This window comes from Phacochoerus africanus, chromosome 12 (genome assembly GCF_016906955.1).
Source record: "Phacochoerus africanus isolate WHEZ1 chromosome 12, ROS_Pafr_v1, whole genome shotgun sequence".
In the NCBI taxonomy this organism is placed as follows: Eukaryota; Metazoa; Chordata; class Mammalia; order Artiodactyla; family Suidae; genus Phacochoerus; species Phacochoerus africanus.
The window spans coordinates 16,959,351-16,986,278 of NC_062555.1; the positions used below are offsets into that span (position 1 = coordinate 16,959,351).

At 46.5% G+C, this 26,928-nt stretch overlaps 2 protein-coding genes across 8 annotated transcripts in view; one reads left to right on the forward strand and one right to left on the reverse strand.

Annotated features, from left to right (window-relative positions):
• The window catches only part of MIA3 (MIA SH3 domain ER export factor 3), a 50,230-nt gene extending 43,038 nt beyond the window's left edge, over positions 1-7,192 (forward strand). For 3 of the 6 annotated variants that reach the window (XM_047755575.1, XM_047755577.1, XM_047755579.1), the window contains 11 exons: positions 552-653; positions 1,290-1,350; positions 1,478-1,513; positions 1,596-1,663; positions 1,782-1,882; positions 2,050-2,187; positions 3,209-3,277; positions 3,403-3,476; positions 3,611-3,682; positions 5,292-5,442; positions 6,366-7,192. In XM_047755575.1, the coding sequence (XP_047611531.1) occupies positions 552-653; positions 1,290-1,350; positions 1,478-1,513; positions 1,596-1,663; positions 1,782-1,882; positions 2,050-2,187; positions 3,209-3,277; positions 3,403-3,476; positions 3,611-3,682; positions 5,292-5,442; positions 6,366-6,676 (1,183 nt within the window). In that variant the 3' untranslated portion in view covers positions 6,677-7,192. The remainder of the gene's footprint in view (positions 1-551; positions 654-1,289; positions 1,351-1,477; positions 1,514-1,595; positions 1,664-1,781; positions 1,883-2,049; positions 2,188-3,208; positions 3,278-3,402; positions 3,477-3,610; positions 3,683-5,291; positions 5,443-6,365) is intronic. The other 3 variants (XM_047755576.1, XM_047755580.1, XM_047755578.1) reach the window with 2 other exon arrangements.
• Positions 7,193-9,108: 1,916 nt separating this feature from the next.
• Positions 9,109-26,928, reverse strand: part of AIDA (axin interactor, dorsalization associated) — a 36,652-nt gene continuing 18,832 nt past the window's right edge. Inside the window, exons 5-10 of one of the 2 annotated variants that reach the window (XM_047755586.1) lie at positions 24,615-24,678; positions 24,266-24,372; positions 15,987-16,109; positions 13,567-13,689; positions 11,039-11,156; positions 9,109-10,930 (exon numbers count right to left, since the gene is read on the reverse strand). In XM_047755586.1, coding sequence (XP_047611542.1) covers positions 10,834-10,930; positions 11,039-11,156; positions 13,567-13,689; positions 15,987-16,109; positions 24,266-24,372; positions 24,615-24,678 — 632 coding nt within the window. In that variant the 3' untranslated portion in view covers positions 9,109-10,833. The remainder of the gene's footprint in view (positions 10,931-11,038; positions 11,157-13,566; positions 13,690-15,986; positions 16,110-24,265; positions 24,373-24,614; positions 24,679-26,928) is intronic. The other variant, XM_047755587.1, reaches the window with a different exon arrangement.

Sequence of the window (26,928 nt, forward strand, 5' to 3'; positions counted from 1 at the left end):
GGTTCAGCTGTGGTGCAGGCTGGCAGCTACAGGTCTGATTGGCCCCCTAGCCTGGCAACCTCCGTATGCCACGGGTGCAGCCCTAAAAAGACAAAAAAAGGAAATGTGGAAGTGTTTGATAGTTAACTGCACAATTAAAAGGCAACTTCTAAGAGGCTTTGGGGGTGTTTTAAGGGAAGTAATTACAGGTCTTTCCATGGTAGAAATAAGAGCAATAATTATTGCCTGCTTTATCCTCATGAGCTTAATGCTGTTAGGTTGATCAGCCCTGGCTTTCCGCCGTGAAGTAAAATGAGCTTCCATTGTTTCAAATATAAGGAACACAGAGCATTTTTTCCATTTACTGGTGAGCAGAGAGTTACGAGGAGAAAAGGAAGGTGATTTGCCGAAAGCCCCGAGTTTGGTTTTTATCTCTAAATGGCAGGATTAACTTCTTCGCGTGACTTTGGTCACATGTCCGTGCGTTTGCGTGAGGATGGCAGCTAGCAGCGGCGTTCACGTCGACTGCTGGGCCGAGAAACACTTCCTTCTGACAAGTGCTTTCATCTTAGGAAACTGAGTCAAGAAGAGTTTGAGCGGCAAGATCGAGAGCAGCGGCTGTCAGCTGCAGATGAAAAGGTGCTTTTGGCAGCAGAGGAAGTAAAAACTTACAAGTGAGTTCGGCTTCTAAGGAGGGTGTCCATGGCCTTTAAACTGTTTTTACACTGTGTAGAACAGGTTAGCACAGAAACAGAAATAATGGTCAAACATTTAATTAATGAGATGAAATAAAATTGTAAGTTACCACAGAAAAAAATGTTAAAGGAACAAAAATTTCCTTACACCCAATACTGGCAAGACTAGGGGGACTTGGTCCGTGCCAGCTGTTACGGGGGCTTTTCTACATTGCTGAAGGCAGTTTGCTCTCTGGTGTGTATTTAAAAGCCATGAAAATGACCATGCCCTTTGATGGACCCAGGAGTCAGAGCTCCGAGAAATTTTGGGTGGATAATTAGAGGAAGAACAAGCTTCACGGAGAAAGCTCTTTACAGCAGGATTGTTCGAGAACATATCGAAGCACAGTTCAGGAAACTACAGGGTATCGACCAGAATCTCCAGCTGTTCCATAATAAAGACGGCGCTTCTCTAGTATTGGTTTTGATCACTTTGGACTCATGATAACCACGTAAAATGTTTTCATATGTATGGATGAAGGCTCAAAGGGTACAGTCGTTAAAGGGGACAGGGTTAGATTGTTTAAAATTTTATTCCATTGTGCCTTAAATGATAAAAACAAGTTTAATTCTTAGGCGGAGAATTGAAGAAATGGAGGATGAGTTACAGAAGACAGAGCGCTCATTTAAAAACCAGGTAACAACTGCCCCGCCTGCAGCGGCAGGCCTCCTGCCTCTCCACTGCTGATTAGTGTGGTGGCAGTTTTTCCCTAGACGTGACAGTGGTTCCCTGAACGTGCTTGTTGATGTGTTACCTTTTGCAGATCGCTACTCATGAGAAGAAAGCTCACGACAACTGGGTAAGATTATTATTTTTCTTCCTTTCTTTAGTTTGTGCATCATCTCCCACTATTTATTTTGGATATTGTTTTTCTCCAATAGCTCAAAGCTCGAGCTGCAGAAAGAGCGATGGCTGAAGAGCGAAGGGAAGCTGCCAACCTGAGACACAGGTATGCGGGTTTGAAACGAAAGGTTCAGGGTGCTTTAGGCTTTCCAAGACGGCGCTTTGTGGGTATCTAATAAGGAATTAACTTTCCATTTCAAGTCCATTCTTTCTCTGTATTCAAGATTATTGGAACTAACCCAAAAGATGGCAATGCTGCAGGAAGAACCTGTGATTGTGAAACCAATGCCAGGAAGACCCAACACCCAGAACCCTCCTCGGAGAGGTAGGGGATGCTTTTAAGGGACAGCAACTTACTTTTTCGTGAAAAATGTGTTGAAAGTACTTTTTATCTCCGTAATGTATGTACAATGTTTATGATGCCCTCGAAATAACCCCAGAATTCCTTAAAGAAAAAAGAGATTGATTAAAGTGGTTCGCCGTTGTCCTCAGGTCCCCTGAGCCAGAACGGCTCTTTTGGCCCATCTCCCGTGAGCGGTGGCGAGTGCTCCCCGCCGCTGACAGCAGACCCGCCGGCAAGGCCTCTGTCGGCCACGCTCAGTCGAAGAGAGATGCCCCGAAGCGACTTCGGTGAGCAGGGCTTCCGGGCAGCCCGCCCGCCCCAGCCTTCTTTCTCTTTGCGAATGCTGCTGTAGAATTTGGCTCTGTCCAGTAAAGAGGAGATTTCTTCATTTTCTTGGTAGATGAGTAGTCTCCTGTAAGAGCTGCTTTAGAACAAGGCATTTGTTATTGTACCACTTGCTATTTATTATATAGAAATGTCTATGTAAACAAATATATAAACGTTTATGTATAGTAAGTAGATAATTTCATTATTTTTGTTTCTTTTTAGATTTTTGCTTTAGAGCCTTTATGCTTAAATTTCTGTGGCATTCCTCTCTTAAATATTATAAAAGTAGCCTTAAAACCTAGAATTTTTGCAGTGTATATCTACTTTTCATTACCACAATATGAAATGCTATGTAAATCTATTTCTTTCTCCTTCTTTCCTTCCCCCCTCTCTCTCTCTTTCTGCCACACTCACGGCATATGGAAGTTCCCTGGCTAGGGGTGGAATCAGAGCTGCAACTGCCAGCCTGTGGCACAGCCACAGCAACACTGGATCCGAGTAGCATCTGCAACCCACACCGGAGCTCACAGCAATGCCAGATCGTTAACCCACTGAGTGAGGCCAGGGATCAAACCTGCTTCCTCATGGATACTAGTCGGGTTCTTAACCCTCTGAGCCATGGCAGGAACTCCACTCTAAGTCTCTTTCTAATCATAAATATATTTGTAATACTTGATAAGACAGGGAGGTCAGATTACATATAAACTTAAAAAAACCAGCCTGTATAATTGTATCCAGCCTCTAGCCTGAAGAAGCACCTGACTGGTGCTATTGACATGTAGGTTGTATTGTTGGTCTTTCAATCCAAGATAGTTCTTATTTTAGTTCTCTAAGTTTGTGCATAAATTATAAGTGATTGCTCCTCATATATGTTGGGAGACCCATTTTAAATTTTGCATTCTAGGTAGAGTTGAACCCTGACTTGTCCATAATTGGCTTATTCTGAAAAATTCACGCAAGGACTGTTGTTTCTTTCTTCAGGGTCAGTGGATGGGCCGCCACCTCGTCCTCGGTGGCCACCTGAGGCATCTGGGAAACCCTCTGCCTCTGGTAAGGGATCTGAGTGCATTCAGAGAGTCTCAGGTTGTGGAGGAGGTGGGCAGAGCATTTTGTATTCCTCCCCAAAGAGTATACACACCAGAATAAATCTACATCAGTTCTCTGGCCTTCCGCAGACCCAGAATCGGCTCCCATGGTAAACAGCAGCTCAAGAAGCTCTTCCCCCTCCAAGGTGACGGATGAGGGCAAGGTAAATTCTGCCATCATGAATTAAAATTAGACATTTTAGGAAGCATTTCGCTTTTTCTGCCACACCCTCTCTGCCTCGTCCATCTCCCCTTTTGTGTGTTCTATCTGTACCATATCATTTATTTTTTGAAAAAGCAAACTGTTCCCCAAGAGCCTGAAGGCCCGTCAGTTCCCAGCGTTGCGTCTTTGGCCGAGCATCCAGCAGCAGTAAGTCTTTGGAGGCTGAGGCTGCCCTGGGCCTTTCTGCTTGCTGTGTCTCTGGGAAGGACCTGAGGAGTGCAGCACTCCTGAGCGTGCTTTGAGCAAGCGTGCTTTGCGTTGCACGTCGGTGCTGGGAGGAGCACGGCACTCGTGAGCGTGGTTTGCCTTGCACGGCGGTGCTGGTCTTACTCTTGACCTGGAGGTGTTGCTGGACTGCTGACGGCTGCCTGGTTGGTGGTTGGCTGGTTTGGACTCCTTTTCCCGTTTTGGTTAGGTGATTAATCTGTTTAGAGCTTCTTGCAATTTAGAGCCTCTTGTATTGTGTGCTTCAGGGTGAGTACTCGAAGGCAAGTCAGTTCACCCCGTAGCATAAATGCATTGTGATTATGTATTTGTTTGGAAGCGTACTATTTAAGGATATTTCCAGTGCAGTTCCTGTTGTGGCTCAGCGGTAATGAACCCGACTAGCATCCATGAGGACGAGTTCGATCCCTGGCCTCACTCAGTGGGTTAAGGATCCGGCGTTGCCATAAGCCGTGGTGTAGGTCGTAGACACGGCTTGGATCCTGAGTTGCTGTGGCTGTCGTGTAGGCTGGCAGCTACAGCTCAGCTCCGATTAGTCCCCTAGCCTGGGAACCTCCATATGCTATGGGTGTGGCCCTAACAAGACAAAAACAAAACAAAACAAACAAACAAAAAGACCACCCCAGTGGCATACCAGGCAAGGCCTGTTTTGAATGATCTGAGATCACAGGTGGGTAACAGAGGATGTTTGCTGGAAGTAAATACCAACGTGGGAATCTTTACCTGTTGGGCCAGTTCCCAGCAGTTGCCTTAACTTAGGTTCACATGAGTGTATTTTCTCGTAACTTGTGCCTCTGTGACAGCTGCTAAGTCCTCTGATCTGCCTCCAGTGCTCTCTCTACTGGGTTGAAATCAAAATATCCATTTTAATTATGAGGAATTTCCAACCCAGCTTCCCGTGGGAGGGGACTAGCGGGTATCATCTGACACAAAGGCCAGCAGAGCTGGTGAGTGAAGGTGATGTCGCAGCTGCGCCTGCAGGGGACATGGATGAGGCGTGTAACCAGGGCAGCTGGGGTCAGGGCACCCGGACCCTTTGCGGCAGCGGGCATCCGAGCAGAGCCTCCTTCCATAGACGGGGGCAGCGGAGGAGGGGAAGGGGCGCTGACCCGTGCTGGGTGACCTTCGGTGAAGCGTCAGTGGTCTGTGCTCTGGCCCTCGTATGCAGAACAAGATGACAGGGAGCTGGGTAGCTGTCATCCCACGCTCTGTCCCCATTCCTGTGGACTGCGTGCAGCGCGCTGTTGCGGGGACAGGCAGGTGGCCGCCCTGGAAACGGACACTGAGCGTGTGCTTGGACCCGGCTTGTCCGCTGGGGAGTGGCCTCTGTGAGCAGCCTCGACGGTCTCCTGCCTCCCCGTGCATTTGCACAGGCAGTAGGGGAGGAGCTGCCCCCCGGGAACCGAGGCGGGTCTGCTTTGCTTTCGGCCAAGCGCTGCCTCTGCTCCTTGGGCTCTAGCAGCTTCCACCGGCACGGGGTCTCGGTCTGTCCGGGCAAGTCTGTCAGACTCTCATGGCTTCTGCTTTGCAGGTTAACATGGCTGCCCGGGGGCCCCCTCCTTTCCCAGGGGCGCCCCTCCTGAGCTCCCCCGGGGGAGGCCCGCTGCTGCCAGCCATTCGATACGGACCTCCGCCTCAGCTCTGTGGGCCTTTTGGGCCCCGGCCGCTTCCTCCGCCTTTTGGTACGTCGCCTGCAGGGCGGTCAGCGACGGGGCGGGTCTGTGCCTTTTCCCTGGGCCTTGCTGTGGTGGTAACAGGTGCTTGTGCAGGGCCGTCCGGGGGGAAGGGACAGCTGCCCGAGCCCGTGTTAGCTTTTCCTTCAGTTTCTCAGCGCACATGGAGCTGCTCCCCGCCTGGACTGAGCTGGGCAGTGGGCATCCCGTGGCCGAGGAGGGGACTGTTTACAGAAGGTCGGGACAGGACCTCTGCCCCCTCTCCCACACACCAGGCCCTGCAGTGGACGCAGTTAACTGTCCCGACCCCCAGGGCCTGACGTCAGACCTGGGGGCCCCGTCATGGAAGCATGCACAGTGGGTCATGGGGTGTCAGGAAGGGGAGAGGAGCTGTCGCTCCCACTGTGGGGTCGGTAGGGAGGCCATGGGAAAGAGAAGGTGGGATTTGATAGCTACCAGGTAGAATGTTGCTGAATTTCCGGAGGTGGAGCTGGAAGGCAGACACCTGAATTTTGCTGGCACACGTACGGCCATGAGCTCAGCCACCGCATGGGTTTTAAATCGATACAGTAACAGTGGAATTGCCCTTATCTGAATTTCCATGCAGAGAAGCCCTGATTCCATAATCCGTCATCTTAGTACATATGTAAGACTTCCAAGTACAAATCAAGCTCTTAGGAGACAAAGACGCAGAATGGTGTCGCAGAAAAAAGGCCCAAGCTGGGAGGAGCGGGTTTAAAGCCGGCTGTGCTGCTTGGTGGCAGGCCCATGGCTGTGGGCATGTGCACCAGCCTTGTGGAGTCCTGGTTTGCCTTGTCTCTACGTGGGTGTGTCACCGCCCTTGTCTGGGACGTTAAAGGCTCACTTGCCTGGAGTCACCTGCAGTTAGGTGTGTCCTGTCTGTTCACACGACTTCCCTTTCATCTTTCCAGGTCCCGGGTTGTGTCCCCCACTAGGATTAAGAGAATATGCACCAGGCGTGCCACCAGGAAAACGGGACCTGCCTCTTGACCCTCGAGAATTTTTACCAGGACACGCACCCTTTAGACCTGTAGGTCCTCTCGGTCCAAGAGAGTACTTTATGCCTGGTGCCCGGCTCCCTCCTCCCCCCCACGGCCCCCAGGATTACCCACCTTCCTCTGCTGCAAGAGACTTGGCACCTTCCGGCTCGAGGGACGAGCCCCAGCCCGCCTCCCCAAGCGCCGGCCAGGACTGTGCCCAGGCTTTAAAACAGAGCCCGTAATCACGACCCCGGGCGGGCAGTCCGAGACGTGGACTGTGCACCATGCATTACAGGCAAGGATCTCACTGGCTTCAACATCCAAAAGTTTAAAAGATTTGTTTTTAGAACTAAGCTGCCTTGGCAGTGTGCATTTTTGAGCCAAACACTTTAAAAAAATATCATTTTCCCCCTTGAAAATCACCTCGTAAGCTAGAGCCTCCTTACAACGTTGAAATGTGCAATAAAGAATACCTGTGTTTTAGTCAATGTAGCTATGTAACTGCTGAGTGATTTAGAATGTCATCAAAAATATGAACATTTCCTGTGGAAATGCTTTCAGAACATGTATTTCCATTTATTATCCTATTTTCAGTGTATACCAGTTGAATACAGAGCAATGGTATTTATAAGCTTGATTTTTAAAAAATACTGGGTCCCATCGACTGTTATGCTAAAAATGTTTACTAAAAGATCACTAAACTATTGCCTCCTTGCTGAATTTCTTAGTAATAGTTCATAAAAGTTTGGTTATTAATATTTCCCGTGTCTGTTGATTCATTGGCTCGCTCGCTCACGGGACCGCGCCTTTCGGAAATGTGTGGAGAAGAGGGTGACCTGGCGGCGCTGGCCCCGCTCGCCCCCTGCTGCCCCCGCGCAGCAGCGCCTGCCTCGCAGGTGTCCTGACCATAAAAGCAGAAAATGTCTTTTAAAAAATGTAGTGTTATTTCTCTTAGGTCTTTTTGCCACTGACTTTCAAGGAATATGACAGGAAAAGACCAGAGCGCCTGACTTCAGTTGCTTGTGTTGTGGATACTACTCCCAAAGTAGTACTGGAATGCTGGCACCGGACTTTAGAAATCAGCATGTCTAAAAATCATACCCGTGGGGACGCCTTGTCTTTTCAACAATGTTTCTAAGAGCTAGCTCGGCAGACCCTTTATAGTAACTTCGTGGCACATTTCAGAAAGTCAATATTAGATTAAATCAAAGTGAGCCAAGGCTGATTTTCTTGTCCACTGCTGGACAAGAGCCTCCTGTGCTCTTAAATTCTGTGATAGAAGATTAGTAGCCCTACACTGTGACTTGTCACCATTACCGTATTTGCTCCATCAGGGATACCTTGTGACTAAAGAAGCAAAGCCTTCACTGTTAAACAGGGAACGTCATCTTTATCCTGAACTACTGAAAACGACCACTTAAGGGAGAGACAGACCTTTGAGGCGCTCACACCATGGCACAGTGGGTTAAGATCCGACCGCAGTGGCTCAGGTCACTGTAGGGCATGGGTTTGATCCCCAGCCAGGTGCATAGGTCCCAGCTGCAGCTCCAGGTGAACCCCTGGCCCAGCAACTTCCATGTGCCATGTGGGTGGGGATTAAAAAAAAAAGGCGTGAACCTTTGAAAGAAGACAACGCTTCCACAATTCATAACAGATACATGGGATTTTTCAGGAATAGAGAATTCTGTCTATCCTATTCAGTATCAAGAATGGAGACATTTAAGAGGAAAACTCCATAGTTAATAACATAGGTTGTTTTTAACCATGTAAAATAAAAAGCTTAAGTCACAAGTACAACTTTTGCGTATATCAATCTCTTGAAATAATGAAGTTAATTTTGAATCTGAAATAGCATTTAAATATAGGTTATACCAGTTAAGAAGGTAATCAAGTAGCAAAAGTAAATTTATTTTTCAAATCAAATCTGGAGCCTTTTTTAAAAATTTTATTTCTAAGGCCTTTTTTGGTGTTTATATTTCATATTATTGCAAAATCAGTAAGTTGTAGAGAAATTCCATGCATGGCTGACCTGCGCACTCCTGATGCCCCTGTGGTCACCACTGCCTCCCAGGACCCTCTTCCTGCTGTGCAGAGCCCAACCGGCTGCCCATCTGGAAGGGGCTGGGGGATGTCACCCTCAGTTCCGTCAGACCCTGCCACCCCCTGCCATCCCCAACATCACATCTAGATCAGAGGTCACCTCCAGCTTCCGGGCTTTGATGCTAAAATCATCTCATTTATAGAGCAGCACTGTTTCTGCTTGAAAGCATTTCTACAACGGTTGAGGTTATTATTGTTCAATGACTGATGTTTTTCATTGGAAAGGACATTCAAATACTTTGTGGGACGTGGAGTCTTCTGCGTTTACTGCATCAAGGCAGTCGCTCATTTTGCTGTTTCATTCAGGTCCAAATTAAAGCTAAGCTAGTCACACAGTGTTCAATTTTAACTTAATACTGATGAAAGGCATCTGTAGTTCATCGCAACCAAACTTTTGTAAATGATAGCTTCATATAAATTATCCCCCCTTTTTTTTTCTGGCCATGTGTAAGGCACGTGGAAGTTCCCAGGCCAGGGATCGAACCTGTGCCAGAGCGGTGGCAACGCCAGATCCTTAACCTGGAACTTCCTCAGTTACTGCTTTGGTCTATGAGAAAACAGAAAGAACAGCGTATCAGTTTTGCTACATTTTAATGGTAGGATTTTTAAGGGATTATTTTTTAGGTCTCATCAGCAACATCAGACCAAAGGTAGCGAGTACTGCACAGGGTACAGAGTGCTGGCAGGCCCCTCGACACACGGAGAAAATGTGCTTCTTGCCCTTGAGGAGCTTACAGTCTGGGGGGAAGGGGGCTGACGACTCACAGTCTCAGAGCTGAGTGAACCACAAAGTCATCATTAAGGCAAATGCTTCATCCCCTCAAGCTACTGTGGGCGGGATCCTTTGGGAACTAATCTAATCAAGATGAGAGGCAAGACTGATTTTGGCCGAGAATTCTTTTCAGGCTTGAATGGTTTTCAACGTCCATCATAGTAAACAGAATTGACCTAACAGACAACTGAAAGTGGAGACTAGATCTCTTGAAGTGCAAGGGCTGGAATCTAACTGTGGTGACTTATTTTAAAAAGCAAACAGACGGAACGGTACGGTGAGGCTTGTTACACTGGCTTAAAAATGGGCCAAGCACTGGCCCTGTGCCCTCCTTGTGTCGGCCTTGGTCACGTAAATGGTGACATGAAAGGCGTGGGCTCCCCACCTGACCCACAAGAAGCAAGAAAGCCCACCCCAAGTCTTAATGTCCCATGTATCAAACAGCCACCTGTGTGTACTACCCAAGTTTTACTTATGCCCCATTATGAAGGCAAAAGAACGTAAATAGTCAAATTACAATAAGCTAATGACCTGCATATTTCCATATGGATGAATGTCAATATATCTAAATAGGAAATAAATGGCAATCCTATCTACCTATATAAAGAAAAATAGAGTATCCCCAGACCTGCATCCTCATCACTACAAGAAGAGGATGCAGGTTTTACAGTTTCACAATCAGTTGTCAGAAAAACAGCAGTGATTCCTGCAGTAACTTGTTAGCATCTGACTCAGATTATTTTTAGATTATGTAATTTAGAAGACATTATAAACCCATCCAAAGTTTGTAATGATTCTGAGATGGTTCCACCATCATTAACCCTAGAATGACTCTCAGGAAGAGGAACCAGATGGTGTAGGAGAAAACTAATCAACAAGACTAAAAATATGCTCACTTCCAGAAAAACGATCGGGTCTGGAAAAATCACAGCTACAACCTGGGAACACTCCCACCTGGGACACTGACTTGGCCAAGGCACGCTGTTTCTAGGCAGGAACACCACGAGATCCGGTGAACCCAGGCATCTGTGAGGAGCAGCCTGGGGCAGCATGAAGAGGTCCAGTTCCGCTCTAAGCAGTTGCATACTGTGCTACCCACGTCTACCCAGAGTGTGACATTAACTGGAAAAACCAAAGAGCATATCAGAGCAGAAGTGAACAGGTGTGTAAACTCTAGCACATTCTTATTGCTGTATTAAGTCTGAAGGTGAGCACATCCCACCCGCAACAGTGTTCCAGGAAGCAGGGCAGGAGGAGTGGTAAATGAGAAAAGAGACTGTTAATTGCACAATAATAGAGAAGGGAAAACATTTCGAGATCTACGCTAAGCCTGTATCCAAAGGAGTCTTCCAGGTCAGTGGAGGGCCGGGCTGGAGGTCCGCGGTGCAGCCGAGTAACGGACCGTCCGGCTTTCGCTGCCGGGTGCGGCCTGCGTCCTGCCTGCTGAAGGGTGACTATGCTACACAGAGCTGTGACAGTCTCAACTGAGGGGGAGATTCACAGACGTCCAGGTCACTCATGTCAGGATCATTCCTTGTGCAAAGTCTGATGTAGATGAAGATAAAGTGGTTTCTTGGTCAATAACTGCAGTTTCTTTCTTTTAAAGTCAGTGGGTTTCTTGTATCTGTAACCACAGCAGAAAACCACTGATCACTGATCGAGTCCAAAGTCAGGTACCAAGGGGTTCTAGTCACCGTTAAATGAGTAGCAATTCTGCACCGGCATCACTTACAGTTCTATGACGATGGGCCCAGGTCTGATCTCATCCATCTCCATAAAAGCAAAACACTTGGTGCTGGTAAACCTTTTTTTAGGCTTGTAGTGTTTGAATTCAAAGAAAATAGCTGCACCTAAGGAATTAAAACAAAGCACATTAGCCAGAGCCGGCGCACTTCTAGTGGGTCAATGAATGCCCCTCCATCACGAGAAGCCTATGAAAAAGGGACAGCTGGCATAATTTTACAAAGTAACCTTTGCCGAACAAGCTCACTGCTGATATGACTGTGGCTGTCACCCCAAACTTCTGTTTCTGAACCGAGGGACATGTCCCCAGACCCAGGTCTACAAAGTAGAGCAAAACGTCTTGAGCCGGCAGACTCCAGGATGTGGATGAGGTGCAGTTATGAACCATCAGGAGTATAGAGTAACTAACCATTACAAAAAGAACACGGACGATACCTAAGTATGAACGTTACTCGCAGACACTCTAAGTAGAAAAGGCACACAAAAGAGTTCTTCAGAAAATCCAAGCTTAGGAGTTCCTGTCGTGGCACAGCAAAAAACAAATCCAACTAGCAACCGTGAGGTTGCGGGTTCGATCCCTGGTCTCGATCAGTGGGTTAAGGATATGGGATTGCTGTGAGCTGTGGTGTAGGCCGCAGACACGGCTCGGATCTGGTGTTGCTGTGGCTGTGGTGTAGGCCGATTTGACCCTTAGCCTGGAAACCTCCATGTGCTGCAGGTGCAGCCCTAAAAAAAAAAAAAAAATGAGAAAAAAATCCAAGCTTGAATGGTTTCTCTTCCCCTTGAAATAAAAACTCAAAAGTTCAATTTTGGCGGTGTTTTGGAGTTAGTTCAAACTACATAAATCACGTGCTGGCTCAGCTTTCCAATGTTACCTATTTCCTGGTAGCTTTTCCAGCGTCCAAATCCCGCTGTTGCCTGGAATGAGGCGCGCTGGCGTAAAGACGGGGCGATGGAGGACGAGGGTTTCAGGAGCAGGGGTGTCTTGCACCCTCCCCAGTGAGCAAATGGTGACGGAAAATTCAGTTTTCTTTCCCCCAAAGCACAGCAGATGAGCGCGCTCCACCTCCCCAAAGAAAAAGCCAAAACGGGAAGAAGAAATTGCCTCATCCACGCAGCCAAGGCAACTCATCTCTAGAGGGACACGGGGGGGACGCAAGGAAGCCAGGGGCTCGCTCTGGACGGGCGACTTAGTGACACGGCCTTCGCCGGAGCAGTGCTGGATCCGGCTCTGCCCTCCAGACGGTCAGCACACATCAGCACTTGCCCTGCGGATCACACTCAGAGTGACCAGACGTTCAACAGTGCTCGTCAGGGTGCGCAGCCCTGGCGCCTGGGGCCAACTGGAGCCAGCGCTTCTCCAATCAGGGGAGGAGAGAAAAACCATCGGCTCAGGAGACAGAGGATGCGGGCAGGGGAGAGACGGGCGTGTTGGCTCTGCTGCTCACAGGCGCCGAAGGAGCACGACGGCCGGCTTACTGGTGCCCTCTGTCCCCAGGTGTATGACCCTGCCATGTCCACAAGGGAGGAACGTCTCTTCTCCCTTTTGTGACAATAAGGGAGGCATTTTATTTTTTAAAAAACCTCACGGATTTTTAAGACAGCAGATCAGTGGTTAACGAATCCACTAGGAACCGTGAGGTGGTGGGTTCGATCCCTGGCCTCACTCAGTGGTTTGAGGATCTGGTGTTGCTGTGACTGTGGTGTAGGTTGGCAGCTACAGCTCCGATGAGACCCCTAGCCTGGGAACCTCCATATGCTACAGGTGCGGCCCTAAAAAGACAAAAATAAATAAATAAGTAATTTTTTAAAAAAGGAACCAAAGGATAGCAGATCACATTTCTTAGTCTCTTCAGCTACAGGATTCTTGTCATCATGACTATGTCTGAGGTCTGAATAAATGTGAAAATAAAATCAATTTGGAAACAACATTAGGGAGTTCCCGTTGTGGCGCAGCAGAAACGAATCCAACTAGGAACCATAAGGATGTGGGTTTGACTCCTGGCCTCAATCATCAAGTTAAGGATCTGGCGTTGCCCTGAGCTGTGGTGTAGGTCGCAGATGCAGCTCGGATCCCGCATTGCTGTGGCTGTGGGATAGGCCGGCAGCTGTAGCTCCGATTTGACCCCTAGCTTGGGAACTTCCATGTGCCACAAGTGAGGCCCTAAAAAGCAAAAAATGAAATTAAATAAAAAATTAAAAGATAAACATTAAAGTCCAAATATGATACCATCATTTTAAAGAAGTTAAATTTTTTTTTATCATCCATCTGCATCATCTGTAGATAATCTATTTCCTGCATTCCCGGTGGGCATAGCTCTGTACTTCAAGGACATTTATAAGAACAAAACGCCAAGTGAGAACAGCAGGGACAGTCCCTGAACTGCCTGTAAACAAAAAGGCTCATCGACAGCACCAGTCTCAGTTAAAACGACCGTCATGGTACACGACAGAGTCAAAGCTGGAGAAAACGAAGAGTCAGATTCGGAATCTGGGTCCACTTTTAGCACCACAAACCTTTGGTTAATTTTTCAACATGCTTCTGGAGCTCAATGTCCACATTGAAATGAACGTATGTATCTTCTTTTCTCGAAGCCACAGGAGTGTCCTGCACAGGAGTTAAATCTATGCCATTCAGATCTAGGGAGGAAAGAAATGTTCAAATACACAGACACACACACTGCGAAGCAACCACAACGGGCTGTGCTTCCTGAAGAGGCAGCAGCTCAGGGCAGAGTCTTAGGTGGACAGAACTCCCCCTGGTGTGGCAGGTACCTCAAGGAGGCTGGTTTGCACCTGGAGGGGGCGCTGAGCAGAGAGGGTAGGAGCCCTGGGGGCGGGGGGGGAAGCCTCTTACACCCAACAAACATGGATCCCTAGAGTGGGGAACAGGCCAGGGTATCCCTGGGAATCACACTTGGGGATGTGAGCGATACTCCACAGTGGGGTCCCTACCCCTCTTTCCCAGCCTTGATCGGGTGCACGATGTGGAAGGGCCTTCAATCCTAACATTGCCAGGACGCCTCGGCGGTGTGCAAGTCAGAGGCCAAAAAGGGGACACGACAGCTGCGAGGGAAACCTGTCCATGACTGGACAATTTTTATATACATTATCTAAATCCTCATTCTGTGTGCTATGGCGTCAGCTGATTTACAATAACCAGCTGGCACACCATGTATGGTATCCGGCTGTAACTTCTGCAGCCAGCAATCATCCAATTGAGTCAAAATCAACACAGCTTCATTTAATGACGACTCAGTCTTTTTTTGTGGCCACATCTATTGCACGTAGAAGTTCCCAGGCCAGGGATCAAACCCACACCATAGCAGTAACCATGCTGGCTACATAAGCCCCTGAGCCACCTAAGACTCCACTCCTCAGTCTTAAGAATTACTCAAGAGACCCATTTAAGGGACTTAAAACAAGATAGTACATTTGGTTATTTCAGGTCCTGAAGAAACGTACATAAAACATGTTCCAGTTCAGTAAGTATGCAAATGTTACATCATATCTACATTACATTTAATATCTTCGTGTTCACTCTTGAATGCCAGATGCAGTTTTGTGAATGGCCTATCAGACAATGTAAGGTATAAGTATTTTCCAATAGACCACAGAGTTGAGAACGAGTAAAGCATCGTAGCATTAGTGCTGGGGGTCACGGGTGCCTCCATGTTCAAAATCTCTGCGGCTGCAAACCTCCTCCTTTGATTTGGCACTAATGAAACCCATGGGTTGGACTATTTCTATGAGTTGGTAAAAGTTCCCTCCATTTAATTTCAGTCCAATCTGTTTCTTTGTCTCAAACTGCAAGCTGATCAACTGTAGATTGGATTAACTGTGTAGTAATTTCTGAATAACAGTATAACTTCATCCTCAATCACCCAATAATTATTTTTAAAAGACGGCCCAGTGCTTTACAAATAAACTGCTTTATATAAAATGCTTGGCAACAACCAAAAAATTCAACCACTGCAGTTTCCCTCAAGCCAATGACCAAAAAATTTGCTCTTAAGGAATAAATGGTTTGCCACCTTGGATGCTAGGAGAAAAAAAAAAAAAAAAGCCTAAGCATAATCATGCTTAGTAAAGATGGTAAGGATGAGAAAGACAGGAGTTCCCGTCGTGGCTCAGTGGTTAACGAATCTGACTAGGAACCATGAGGTAGGTTAAGGATCTGGCGTTGCCGTGAGCTGTGGTGTAGGTTGCAGACTTGGCTTGGATCCCGTGTTGCTGTGGCTCTGGCGTAGGCTGGTGGCTACAGCTCCAATGAGACCCCTAGCCTGGGAACCTCCATATGCCAAGGGAGTAGTCCAAGAAATGGCAAAAAGACAAAAAAAAAAAAGGATAAGAAAGACATCACTTGTCGAAGTCCCAGGGGCCATGCTCGGGGTGTGGATGTTTGTGGATATGACTGTGCCCCGTCCCCAATCATGACTCCTCGAAGGCCCCCTTCTCCTCCACTTGTGCAGGGCTCTCCTCAGAGGCCTCTCCTGGACAGGAGCAAGGGCCTAAGGCCGAGGCGTAGGAAACAGAACCCTGGGCTTGGCAAAGAAAATCACACACCCCTGGGAGGTGGGCGACATTGTTTCAACCTGTTTCCTGAAGGATTTATCTGCTGTGAGAGACGGTATGTCTGTCTAGTCAGCACCTGCTGATGGAATCAAAGAATCAAAAGACACACGCAAAGAAAAAAACCAAAGGCGAATGTGAGTGTAAGCCATGGAGAGGAAAATATTTATTTAGTGGGTCTCTCAAGTGTCTGGTGAAGGAGAGACAACCACCTCTTGTTAGTGATTTTGTCTCCCTGGAAAATGAACTAAAATGAATTGTCACAGATACAACCCACCCCCCAAACCCCCACAAGTCCCAAATGAGAAGCAGCGCTGTAAACTTGCCAGAAGGAAAAGAGTTACACAAGACACAAAGTTGTTTACCTTTCACACTAACTGTGATATAGGGGTCAATGCACTGCCCGGCATCTTTCAGGCCAATTTTCTCAATTCTGATAGTAAGTAAGGTCATTCCTGGTTCAGACGGCAACCTTGGTAATAAGGTACCTGGAGACAGAGAAACAGCATCAGGAATGAGCTCCACCCGTGTTTCCAGAGTAAATCCTTTAACCACATGGGGGAGACACTGTTTGGCTCTAACTGGCTTAGTAATGAGCCATGCATTACTTTGGTTCCCCAAATTCCAAGACACTTGATATTATTCTTTTCAAATTCTTAGACACAAGATATATCTACACTTCCATACTTTATATTCAATGCCAAAGCGCAAATTACCAACTCAAATTTAAAACTTCCACACCAGGAGGTCCAATTACCAATTACTAATCAATAACATATACAATATATATACTTCACATATATATAAATAATGTAGAACAATTTACTCCAAATCACAACATAAAGTGATAGAACTAAGACACAAAAAGCTTTTAAACATGTTACATTCATCTAAAGTCTGAAAAATTTCATACCAGATTTTCAGTTACCATTAATGGAAGAAATGACTTATAACTTAATATTCATATACATAATTGAGTCATTTTAGAGTCTAATTTCCCACTCCTTTCTTTATCCTCTTCTGGATGATCTAGTCTCTCAGAAATTAGTCCTACTGGGAATGCCACATAAACTATAAGAGAAATTGTATGTTTGAACTCTCTTCCATACATCAATTAAATTTTTAAAAACTGAAAAACTACCCAGAACCACACAAAAGCATTCCCTACTGAGAAAATGACATGAAGAAAGGAATCAACTGGCATTCCCGTTGTGGCTCATCGGAAACAAACCCGACTAGGAGCCACGAGGACGAGGACGCGGGTTCGATCCCTGGCCTCGCTCAGTGGGTTAAGGATCCGGCATTGCCGTGAGCTGTGGCGTCAGTCACAGGCGAGGCTCGAATCCCACGTTGCTGTGGCTGTGGTGTAGGCCGGCGGCTACAGCTCTGACTGGACCCCTAGCCTGGGAACCTCCATGTACCTCAGGTACAGCCATAAAAGACAAAAGAGAAAAAAAAAAAAAAAAAGGAATCAACCGTACAGTTTGTTCATTTATTTCAAATAATTGATGGAAAACAGATGCTAAGAAAAGTTGATTTTAATTGAATATGTGTATCGTACCACAAACTATAAAACCTAACGTTTATAAAGAATTTTGGTAGGCATTCTTCAAGTTTCTTCCAACGTGTTATCCCACTTTTAAAGATGAAGTATTTGAAGTATGTGAATCAATCAACTTACCACATTCAAAATATTTTACATTTAAGTGACTGCAAACATGCCTGATGGAATTTTGGAGGTGAAGAAAATGTTCTCGACCTGACAGATGCACAACACTCTAGACTGACTAAAAGTCACAGACTTGTATACTTACAAAGAGTGCATTTCATGACAAAAAATTCCTATAGGAAATTCCTATAGAAATTCAAGAGTCTTGGAGTTCCTTTTGCGGCTCGGTGGGTTACAAACCTGATAGTATCTGTGAGGATGCGGGTTCGATCCCTGGCCTGGCTCAGTGGGTTAAGGATCCAGGCATTGCTGTGAGCTGTGGTGTAGGTCACAGATGTGGCTTGGCTCCCCTGTTGCATTGCATTGCTGAGGCTGTGGGGCAGGCCGGCAGGTGCGGCTCTGATTCACCTGCCGCAGTTGTGGCCCCCCACCAAAAAAAAGAAAAAAGAAGGAAAGCAAGCAATACAAGGCTCTTACCTAGTGATACTTGTTAAAGAAAACTGCTGGGTAATGAAAAGGTCAAAGCAAACCCAAAACTCCAAGCAGTATCAATACCATTTCAAAAGTAACATGATAGGGAGTTCCCATCGTGGCTCAGTGGTTAACAAATCTGACTAGGAACCATGAGGATGTGGGTTCGATCCCTGGCCTTGCTCAGTGGGTTAAGGATCAGGCCTTGCTGTGAGCTGTGATGTAGGTTACAGATGCGGCTTGGACCCCATGTTGCTGTGGCTCTGGCGAAGGCCGGCCACCACAGCTCTGATTCGACCCCTAGCCTGGGAACCTCCATATGCCATGGGAGCAGCCCAAGAAATGGCAAAAAAAAAAAAAAAAAGACAAAAAAAAGAGTAACATGATAAAATTACTTTTCTGTCTTTTTCTTTTTTAGGGCCACACCTGCGGCATATGGAAGTTTCCAGTCTTGGGACAAATAGGAGCTGCAGCTGCCGGCCTACACCACAGCCACAGCAATGTGGGATCCGAGCCGCATCTACGACCTACACCACAGCTCATGGCAACACCGGATCCTTAACCCACTGAGCAAGGCCAGGGATTGAACCCATGCCCTCTTAGATCCTAATCAGGTTAACTCTGATTAGGGAACTCCCTTTGAACTCTTAAATGTGTTTAAAACTTGTTTATTTTTGCAACTATAATAAAGAATGAAACCACTTCAGGGTGAAACCTATGCCTGGTTTTTGCTACACAAATACTTAATTCTGAGTTCAGCCTAAGAAATGAGCGGGCATGGATTTCATTTTCAGCTGAAATGAGGGGTTTTCTCGCTCACATATTTAAGAAGTTGAAAATTGCAGCTGCTTTCCTGCGAGTATCAGGGCCTTCTTCTTTCGCGGAAATGCAGAGCCAGCCTAAGGCAGAGCGGTGACCGTCAAGCATACAGTTAGACCAAGGCCCGCTGAAGACTCTTCTCCCGGCATCGCAGGTTCTCAGGCCGGAGATCCCATTAACACTCAGCAGTAACAAACCCAACTAGTATGCACAGCACTAGGTCACAGATGTGGCTTGGATCTGATGTTGCTGTGGTTGCGGTATAGGCCTGCGGCCACAGCTCCAATTCAACCCCTTAGCCTGGGAACCTCCATATGCCTCAGGTGTGGCCCTAAAAAGCAAAAAAAAAAAAAAAAAGTTCAAGAAATCAACACATTTGTATAATTTTTAAACTGCTAAGCCTCTGAAGTTTAATCATTTCATTAAGAAAATGTTTTTCAGGGAATTCCCGTCGTGGTGCAGTGGTTAACGAATCCGACTAGGAACCATGAGGTTGCGGGTTCAATCCCTCCCCTTGCTCAGTGGGTTGACGATCCGGTGTTGCCGTGAGCTGTGGTGTGGGTTGCAGATGCGGCTTGGATCCTGCGTTGCTGTGGCTCTGGCATAGGCCAGTGGCTACAGCTCCGATTCAACCCCTAGCCTGGGAACCTCCATATGCCGAGGGAGCGGCCCAAGAAAAGGCAAAAAGACAAAAAAAAAAGAAAATTTAAAAAAAAAAAGAAAATGTTTTTCAAAATCTTGAAAACTATACCTTAGGCTATTTTTAATTCATATTTCTTGGGCTTATAATTTTAATACCTTTTTATTCAACAGTCAATAAATTTTTAGGCCATGAGAAACAGGTTGAAAATTTATGCCCCTAATTTACAGAAGTCCCCCTGTGGCACGGTGGGTTAAGGATTTGCCGCTGCCATAGCGGTGGTGCAGGCCACAATTGCAGTGTGGGTTCAATCCCTGGCATGGGAACTTCCACACACTACAAGGGTGGCCAAAAAAAGAAAGAAAAAAAGAAATGTATACCCCTGATTCAAATGAAATCTACCAAGCCTATCTTTAGAAAAAGTCAACCCTATTTTGGCTTAACCCAATTATTTCACAAAAACTTGTAATATCAAAAAAAGATATCTACCTCCCAGTATCCCCTTCTCCCATTAAAGGCTGGCTAAAATACCACTTTCAGTTTTAAATGGGAAAAACGATTCCAGGTCCCATGATATCAACATACCACACCTTATCCATCTTCAGCTTCACCACGGTGGGGGCTACCCCTCTGTGCACGTGTGTCAGAGCTCATCAACCTGCACACTGAGTACAGCGAAGTGTATACATGTAAGTGCACCTCAATAAATCTGGCTTAAGAAGAGTCACAACAAACTTATGGCTCAATAGATTATATAAAATCAGAGATAATAAATAAAAGAAAAAGGTACAATGATTCCTAGAACCACTGCTACCAAAATGCAGACCCAGACTAGGCATCCCCGAGATCCTGGATTCTCTCAGAGTAACGAGGGTAAAAGTTTCCTGCTTTACAGTGAAAAGTTAAATGCCATCTTGCTCTTTCAGTGATTTCAAGGAATATCATTTTACAAGTTATTTTTCAATGACATTTTGGACAATAATGGTTCCAAAGTAACCAGAGCTAATTCAACTACATGTACTTTGGGGGCGGGGGGGCTGTACTTGTTGCCTGTGGAAATTCCTGGGGCAGGGATTGAACCTGAGCCTCAGCAGATCCTTAACCACTAGGCCACCAAGGAACTCCTTACATGTACTCTTCCAAAAAAGAAATTCGGAGAAGAGACGTGTTCAACCTAGCTTTCTGTATCTGAGACGAGATATTGCAATGCCATATCAGAATACAAAACTGTATTCAGTTTGGGCTTAATCTTACATAGCAAATAGATTTAATTTATGGCAGAAGAAGTTTTTTCTTTTTCTTTTTCTTTAATTTTTTTGGTCACATCCACGGCATGTGGCGGTTCCCAGGCCAAGGATCAAACCCATACCACAGCAGTGACAACGCCAGAGCCTCAACCCACTGAGCCACCGGGGAACTCCACAAGTTTCTCTGCATCTCAGTAACCTGAACCTCATAAGGTTCTTGATCTATCTGTACAGGAAGTGAGCTAACAACGAAGTCAGATAGAAATATATACTGCTGGAAGCTATAACAATTACAACACATGGTGTAAAAAGGGACTAACAACTATTTGGTCAGTGAAACAGCAGGATAATTTCCCTCACCATCTCAGCATTTTTGAAATTCCCTACTTATATGACAAAAGCAAGAAGAAAGCCCCTCTTTCTTCAGAGAGCAAGGTAAGTAAGAGCAAATGCACTTATACCAAAGAAACATTATTAGGAAGAGAAGCTACCATCTATTCTTCCTGTGCTTTTCCCAGGAGAAGGCACTACCATCTCCACTGAGATGGTGGTTATAGAATAACCACCTTGCTAATATTCGGGACGGAACAGGCGCTGTGCTGAGAGCTTTCTATGCAGGACCTGGTGTTATCTTCACAGGAACCTTATGGGTCAGGCACTACTATTATCCCATTTTTAAAAATTTGATTTGTTTATATTCCACTCCATAAATTATTAAAATTAATTTTATTGGAGCATAGTTGACTCAGAAAGTTGTGTTAGTTTCATCATCCCATTTTACAAATAAAGAAATTGAGGTTCAGACTGGTCGAAGAATAGATACACCTAGTACTGGTTGGAGAGCAGACTGAAGCCCAGTTCCTGTCAGTTCAAGCCTACCCTGCTCCTACTCCTTAACTCCTCCTTCCCAAGGGGTGTTATAAACACTGGGACGTCACTACGTGACTTCACTGCACTTCCCAGATGGTGCACTTGTACCAACTGAAGGTTTGTGGTAACCCCCGGTCAAGTCTATCGGGGCCAGTTGTCACTCCATGTTTCTGTGTCACATTTTGATAATTCCTGCAATATTTCAAACTCTGTCATCATTATTATATCTGTTACAGTGACCTGGGACCAGTGACTTTTGACGTTCCTGTTGTAACAGCCGATACGGTGGAACGTGCAAGAGGACTAGAATTAGAAGGGGAGCCTGGTGCCATGACTGAACTTATCAATTTCATGAGAGAAATTTAACACACGAGGAGCTGCTGCTTATAGATGAGCAAAGAACATGGTTTTTTAAAACAGAATCTGCTCCTGCTGAAGATGCTATGAAGACTGCTGGAGTGACAATAGGAATTGCAGGATAGCACATAAACTGAGGTGATGGTTTGAGAGAATGGAGTCCAGGTTTGAAAGATGTTCTCCTGTGAGTAACATGCTGTCAAACAGCACTGTGTGCCACAAAGAAACTGTGAAAGGAAGAGTCAGTCCAAGCAGCAAATTTCATTGTCTTAAGAAGCTGCCACAGCCACCTCAACCTTCAGCAATGACCACACTGATCAGTCAGCAGCATCAAGATAAGCCCTTCCACCAGCAAAAAAGTCACAACTCACTGAAGGCTCAGATGATAGCGATTTTTAGCAATAATTTGTGTGTGTGTGTTTTTAGGGCCACCCCCACAGCATATGGACGTTCCCAGGCCAGGGGTCAAATTGGAACTACAGCTGCCGGCCTACACCACAGCTCACAGCAACGACGGATCCTTAACCCACTGAGCGAGGCCAGGGATCAAACCTGTGTCCTCATGGAGCCACAAAGGGAACTCCAATAAAGTCTCAATTAAGGTGTGTACATTGTTTAAGACACAAGGCAATTGCACACTTAACAGATTATAGTATACACATAACATTTATATGCACTTGGGAAGCCAAAAAAATCTTGTGACTTGATTTTTTGCAATACTCGCTTTATTGCAGTTCCAGATCACTCCAAGATATTACCAAAAGAGTGACCTGGATGACACACATAAATTGTACTTAACTGTACTTCCTGGAGTCTATTCTGTTTGTTTGGTTGGTTGGGTTTTTTTTTTTTTTTTGTCTTTTTGCCTTTTCTAAGGCCGCTTCCCATGGCATATGGAGGTTCCCGGGCTAGGGGTCTAATCAGAGCTATCGCTGCCAGCCTACACCAGAGCCACAGCAACACGGGATCCAAGCTGCATCTGCAACCTACACCACAGCTCACAGCAAGGCCGGATCCTTAACCCAGTGATCGAGGCCGGAGATTGAACCCACAACCTCATGGTTCCTAGTTGGATTCGTTAACCACTGAGCCACGACGGGAACTCCTCTGGAGTCTATTCTACAGTGTACCACAGTCTCACAGCACACTGGTATACTTCCCAAAGTGACCTCATTCATCAAAAATGAAAACTGGGTGCTGTGTAAGAACAGAAGAGAGTAACCAATACCCAGCTGCCTGCCCAGGTTTTCACAGAAAAGCCTCCCGAAGTTCCTGCGTGGTGCAGCAGGTTAAGAACCAGATTCGGTTTCCGTGAGGATGCGGGTTCAATCCCTGGCGTTGCTCAGTGGTTAAGGATCTGGCATTGCCACAAGCTGTGGTGTAGGCCTCAACTGCAGCTCCAGTTAGACTCCTAGCCCAGGAACTTCCATACGCCAGTGTGGTCATTTAAAAAAAAAAAAAAAGGAAGAAGCATTGCCATGCAGTTGTCACTTTTCTAAAACGAGACGGGAAGAAAAGTGCCTGTGCTCAGGTATCCATCCTCCCTGGGTCCAGTTTTAATGACCACAATTTGACTAATTTCAGAAGCACTCAGGGTAGCGTGCTGAAAGGCTTCTTAACGCAGCAGGCCTGAGCAAAGCCCGATGACAGGCTGGCCCTGACTAGTGTCTGCAAATGTGGGTTTGGGGATGGTGCCCACCATCCCTGATAAGAATCATCACTGTGCCTAAGCTGTCTGTGCAAACAACACTTTTTTTTTTTTTTTTTTAATTTTTTTACCCTTTCTAGGGCTGCTCCTGCGGCACATGGAGGTTCCCAGGCTAGGGGTCCTATTGGAGCTGTCGCCGCCAGCCTATACCAGGGCCATAGCAACTCGGGATCCGAGCCGCGTCTGCGACCTACACCACAGCTCACGGCAACGCTGGATCCTTAACCCACTGAGCAAGGCCAGGGATCGAACCTACAACCTCATGGTTCCTAGTCGGATTCGTTAACCACTGCGCCACGACGGGAACTCCACAACACGCTTTAGATAAGCTCAATTATCTGTTTTCTTGCTGTGGGTCTGGGCAGAGGGTGCCTACCTGATCAGCCCTGAGCGACGGCTCTGGGCACTGACTCTCTTACGTGCTTCCCCAGGGGGCATTTCACTTGTGCCCTAACGCTCTGTTGCTAGAGGAGTTGAGCACCACGCTAAGGCCCCTGGGAGAGGGCTCCTGGAAGCTGCACGCGGTTTCCCCGACTTTGTCACATGCCTGGTCCCTTTGCGGATTTGGTTCCTGCTCTCGTCCCCTGGACTGACTCACAGCTGTGAGGACGATACAGGCTGAGTCCTTGAGTGAATCCCCAAGCCTGAGGGTGGCCTTTGGGACCTGACACGGACAGCAGGATACCTGGAGACCATACTTATAAAACAGCCGCCGCCAGGAACACGGGCACAGACACTTGCCTCAGACGGACATGAGCCCTGGGAGAGGTTTTCACTCCCCACTAACGCGGACCAAAGGAAGTTCCAAACGCTTGAGCTTGGATTGAGGAAGGTAACGTGTCTTTTTAACGAGTGATACCCACCAGGAACTCTAGCAGGAAAGGAATCCGGAGCCCCCGCTCCGGCACCACCCTCGTCTTCGTCGTCTTCAATTTCCAAATTCTCTTCTTCACCTGGTGCTAAAATTCTTCTACATACAAAGGAGAGAAAAAACAGTGAGCCCCAGAGCTAAACATACTAGAGAAGCCTCATAGCTACTCATTTACTAGGTCGGATGTTGATTTTAAAAAATGCTGACATAAAAATGTTACCAAATGACTGTCAATGCTATCAGTGATACTAACATTGATAGAAGAAAATCCAAAAATATCTGACCAACAAATATCAAATAAGATGATGAAATAAGAATATTGGTGCTCATTTATTTTTTACCTCAAGGGGACAGGCTGAACATCAAATGGGAATTCTTTATTATACGTAAGAATGTTCTTTAGGACTAAAACAAAAAGAGAGAGAAAGACATATGAATTCTTCCATGAATCAAAATAAAAAATTTATTGTAAATGCCTGTTCATCAATTTTACTATGCCTCTTAATACTTTTTAAAAAATTCCAAGCTTATCATCATCCAGAGCCACAAAGCATTTGTCCATTGAATGTCTCAGCAAAATGAAAATATCCATAGTATACTCCGAGTACCAGCAATTTCAGATTTCTGTCAGCCCTCCAAAGAGAGGGACTTCCGGATTCTCAGAACCCTTATGGACAATGAACCCTAAACAGTTCTTCTATATACAAAGTCCTAGTGAGACATGGGCCACCAGCAAAAAAGAGTAAACCCTCCCTAGAATAATTTAGTTAAAACACTGGAGTTTCCATCGTGGCTCAGCAGGTTAAGAACCCAAACTAGTGTCCATGAGGATGTGGGTTTAATCCCTGGCCTTACTCAGTGGGTTAAGGGTCTGGCATTGCCACAAGCTGTGGCATAGGCCACATGAAGCTCAGATCCAGTGTTGCCATGGTTGTGGTGTAGACTGGCAGCTGCAGCTTCAATTTGACCCCTAGCCTGGGAACTTCCATATGCTGTAGCTGCAGCCATAAAAAAAACAAAAAAGAAAAAGGAAAAAAAAAAAAAAGACTGGTATCAAAGGCATATATCACATGGTGTCACTTACATGCGGAATCTACTAAAAAGCGATGCAAAGGGCCTTGTTTATGGGATGGGAATAGATTTGGGGGCCGGACTTGTGGTTACTAAGGGGGAGCGTGGAGGGGGAGGGATGAACACACATACACACAACTATACAGACAACAGAAACTAATGGGGCCTTCTGCATGGCCCAGAGAGCTCCGTCAGTGCTCTGTGAACTCCTGCAGGGGGAGAAAAATGGATACGTGCATGCGTGTGGCTGGTTCATTCTGCGGTACAGCTGAGACCAGTACGGCAGTGTCGGTCAACTACAGTCCAACAAAAAAAAAAAAAAAAAAAGATGACCAAGGAGACGTACTGAAGCTTCTTCTTCTTCTTTTTTTTTTGTCTTTTTGCCTTTTCTAGGGCTGCTCCCATGGCATATGGAGGTTCATCAGAGCTGTAGCCGCTGGCCTACACCACAGCTTACAGCAACCATGGGTCAGAGCAGCGCCTGCAACCTACACCACAGCTCACGGCAACGCTGGATCCTTAACCCACTGAGCAAGGCCAGGGATCGAACCCGCAACCTCATGGTTCCTAGTCTGATTCATTAACCACTTCAGGAACTCCTGAAGCTTCTTGTTCTGTGTCCTGATCAGATTTCCACTCAACTCCATTAAAAAACTAGTAAAGTTTATAGTAGCAAGGTTATAATTCGTAGAGCCTTTTACCATAGTTTATTACATACATGTAATATATACGTACACATATGTACATATTCATACACACACACACATAGAATGCGAAGAGGGATTTCTCCTCAAGAGAAGTCTTCAAACAGCATGGTAACACCCCTGTACTAAGGCTGCGGATAAGTACATCCTGGCAAAGCAACTTAGACAGGTGTTTCCCAATTGTGCCCACATCTGAGAGGTGCCACATGCATGGAGGGCCTCGTCCCCGGTCTATGGAGTCCGGTAACCACCCGCAATTACGGGAAGGGGTGGTTTTAGTCGGCCACTCCAGAGCGTGCCTATGATTTTGTACTCAACTTATTCAGCCTAACTTTGGAGTCCTGCGGTTCAGAGTGAAAGCAGGAAGGGCAGCTGTCATCTGCTGAGGGACCCCAGATGGGGGATGCAGCTAGACGCCTCCTTCCCACAGGAGAAGACCTGTGCTCGCCCACCGAGCCCTCCCCAGAGGCCTGGCCTCGCGTCCTGAGCCTCATCGCTCTCCTCCGATTCCTCCCCTCGGCCCCCTCCTCCTTCTCAGCAAGTGCGCACTGGGTGCCCACCACCGTTTTAGGTGTTGAAGACACAGCAGTGATCAAGACGAGGGGGTTCTTGCTCTCGTATGTGAATCTTACACCCGAGGCAGGAAAAGCAGACAACAATGAGGCAACAAATAAACAAGATGATGCTACAACTGGGACTCGTGCGGCGACGGGCAAAAGAGGCCACACGTCTACGTGGAGCAGGGGAGGACGTGCGTTGCAGCGGACAGTGTAGCCTCTCAACACCGAAGACACGGGAGCCAGGACAGGGGTGAGAGGCAAGGCCCGCAAGCTGCTCTGGGGCGGAGGCTGGAGAACAGGCTAAAGCAGCAACAAAGGCC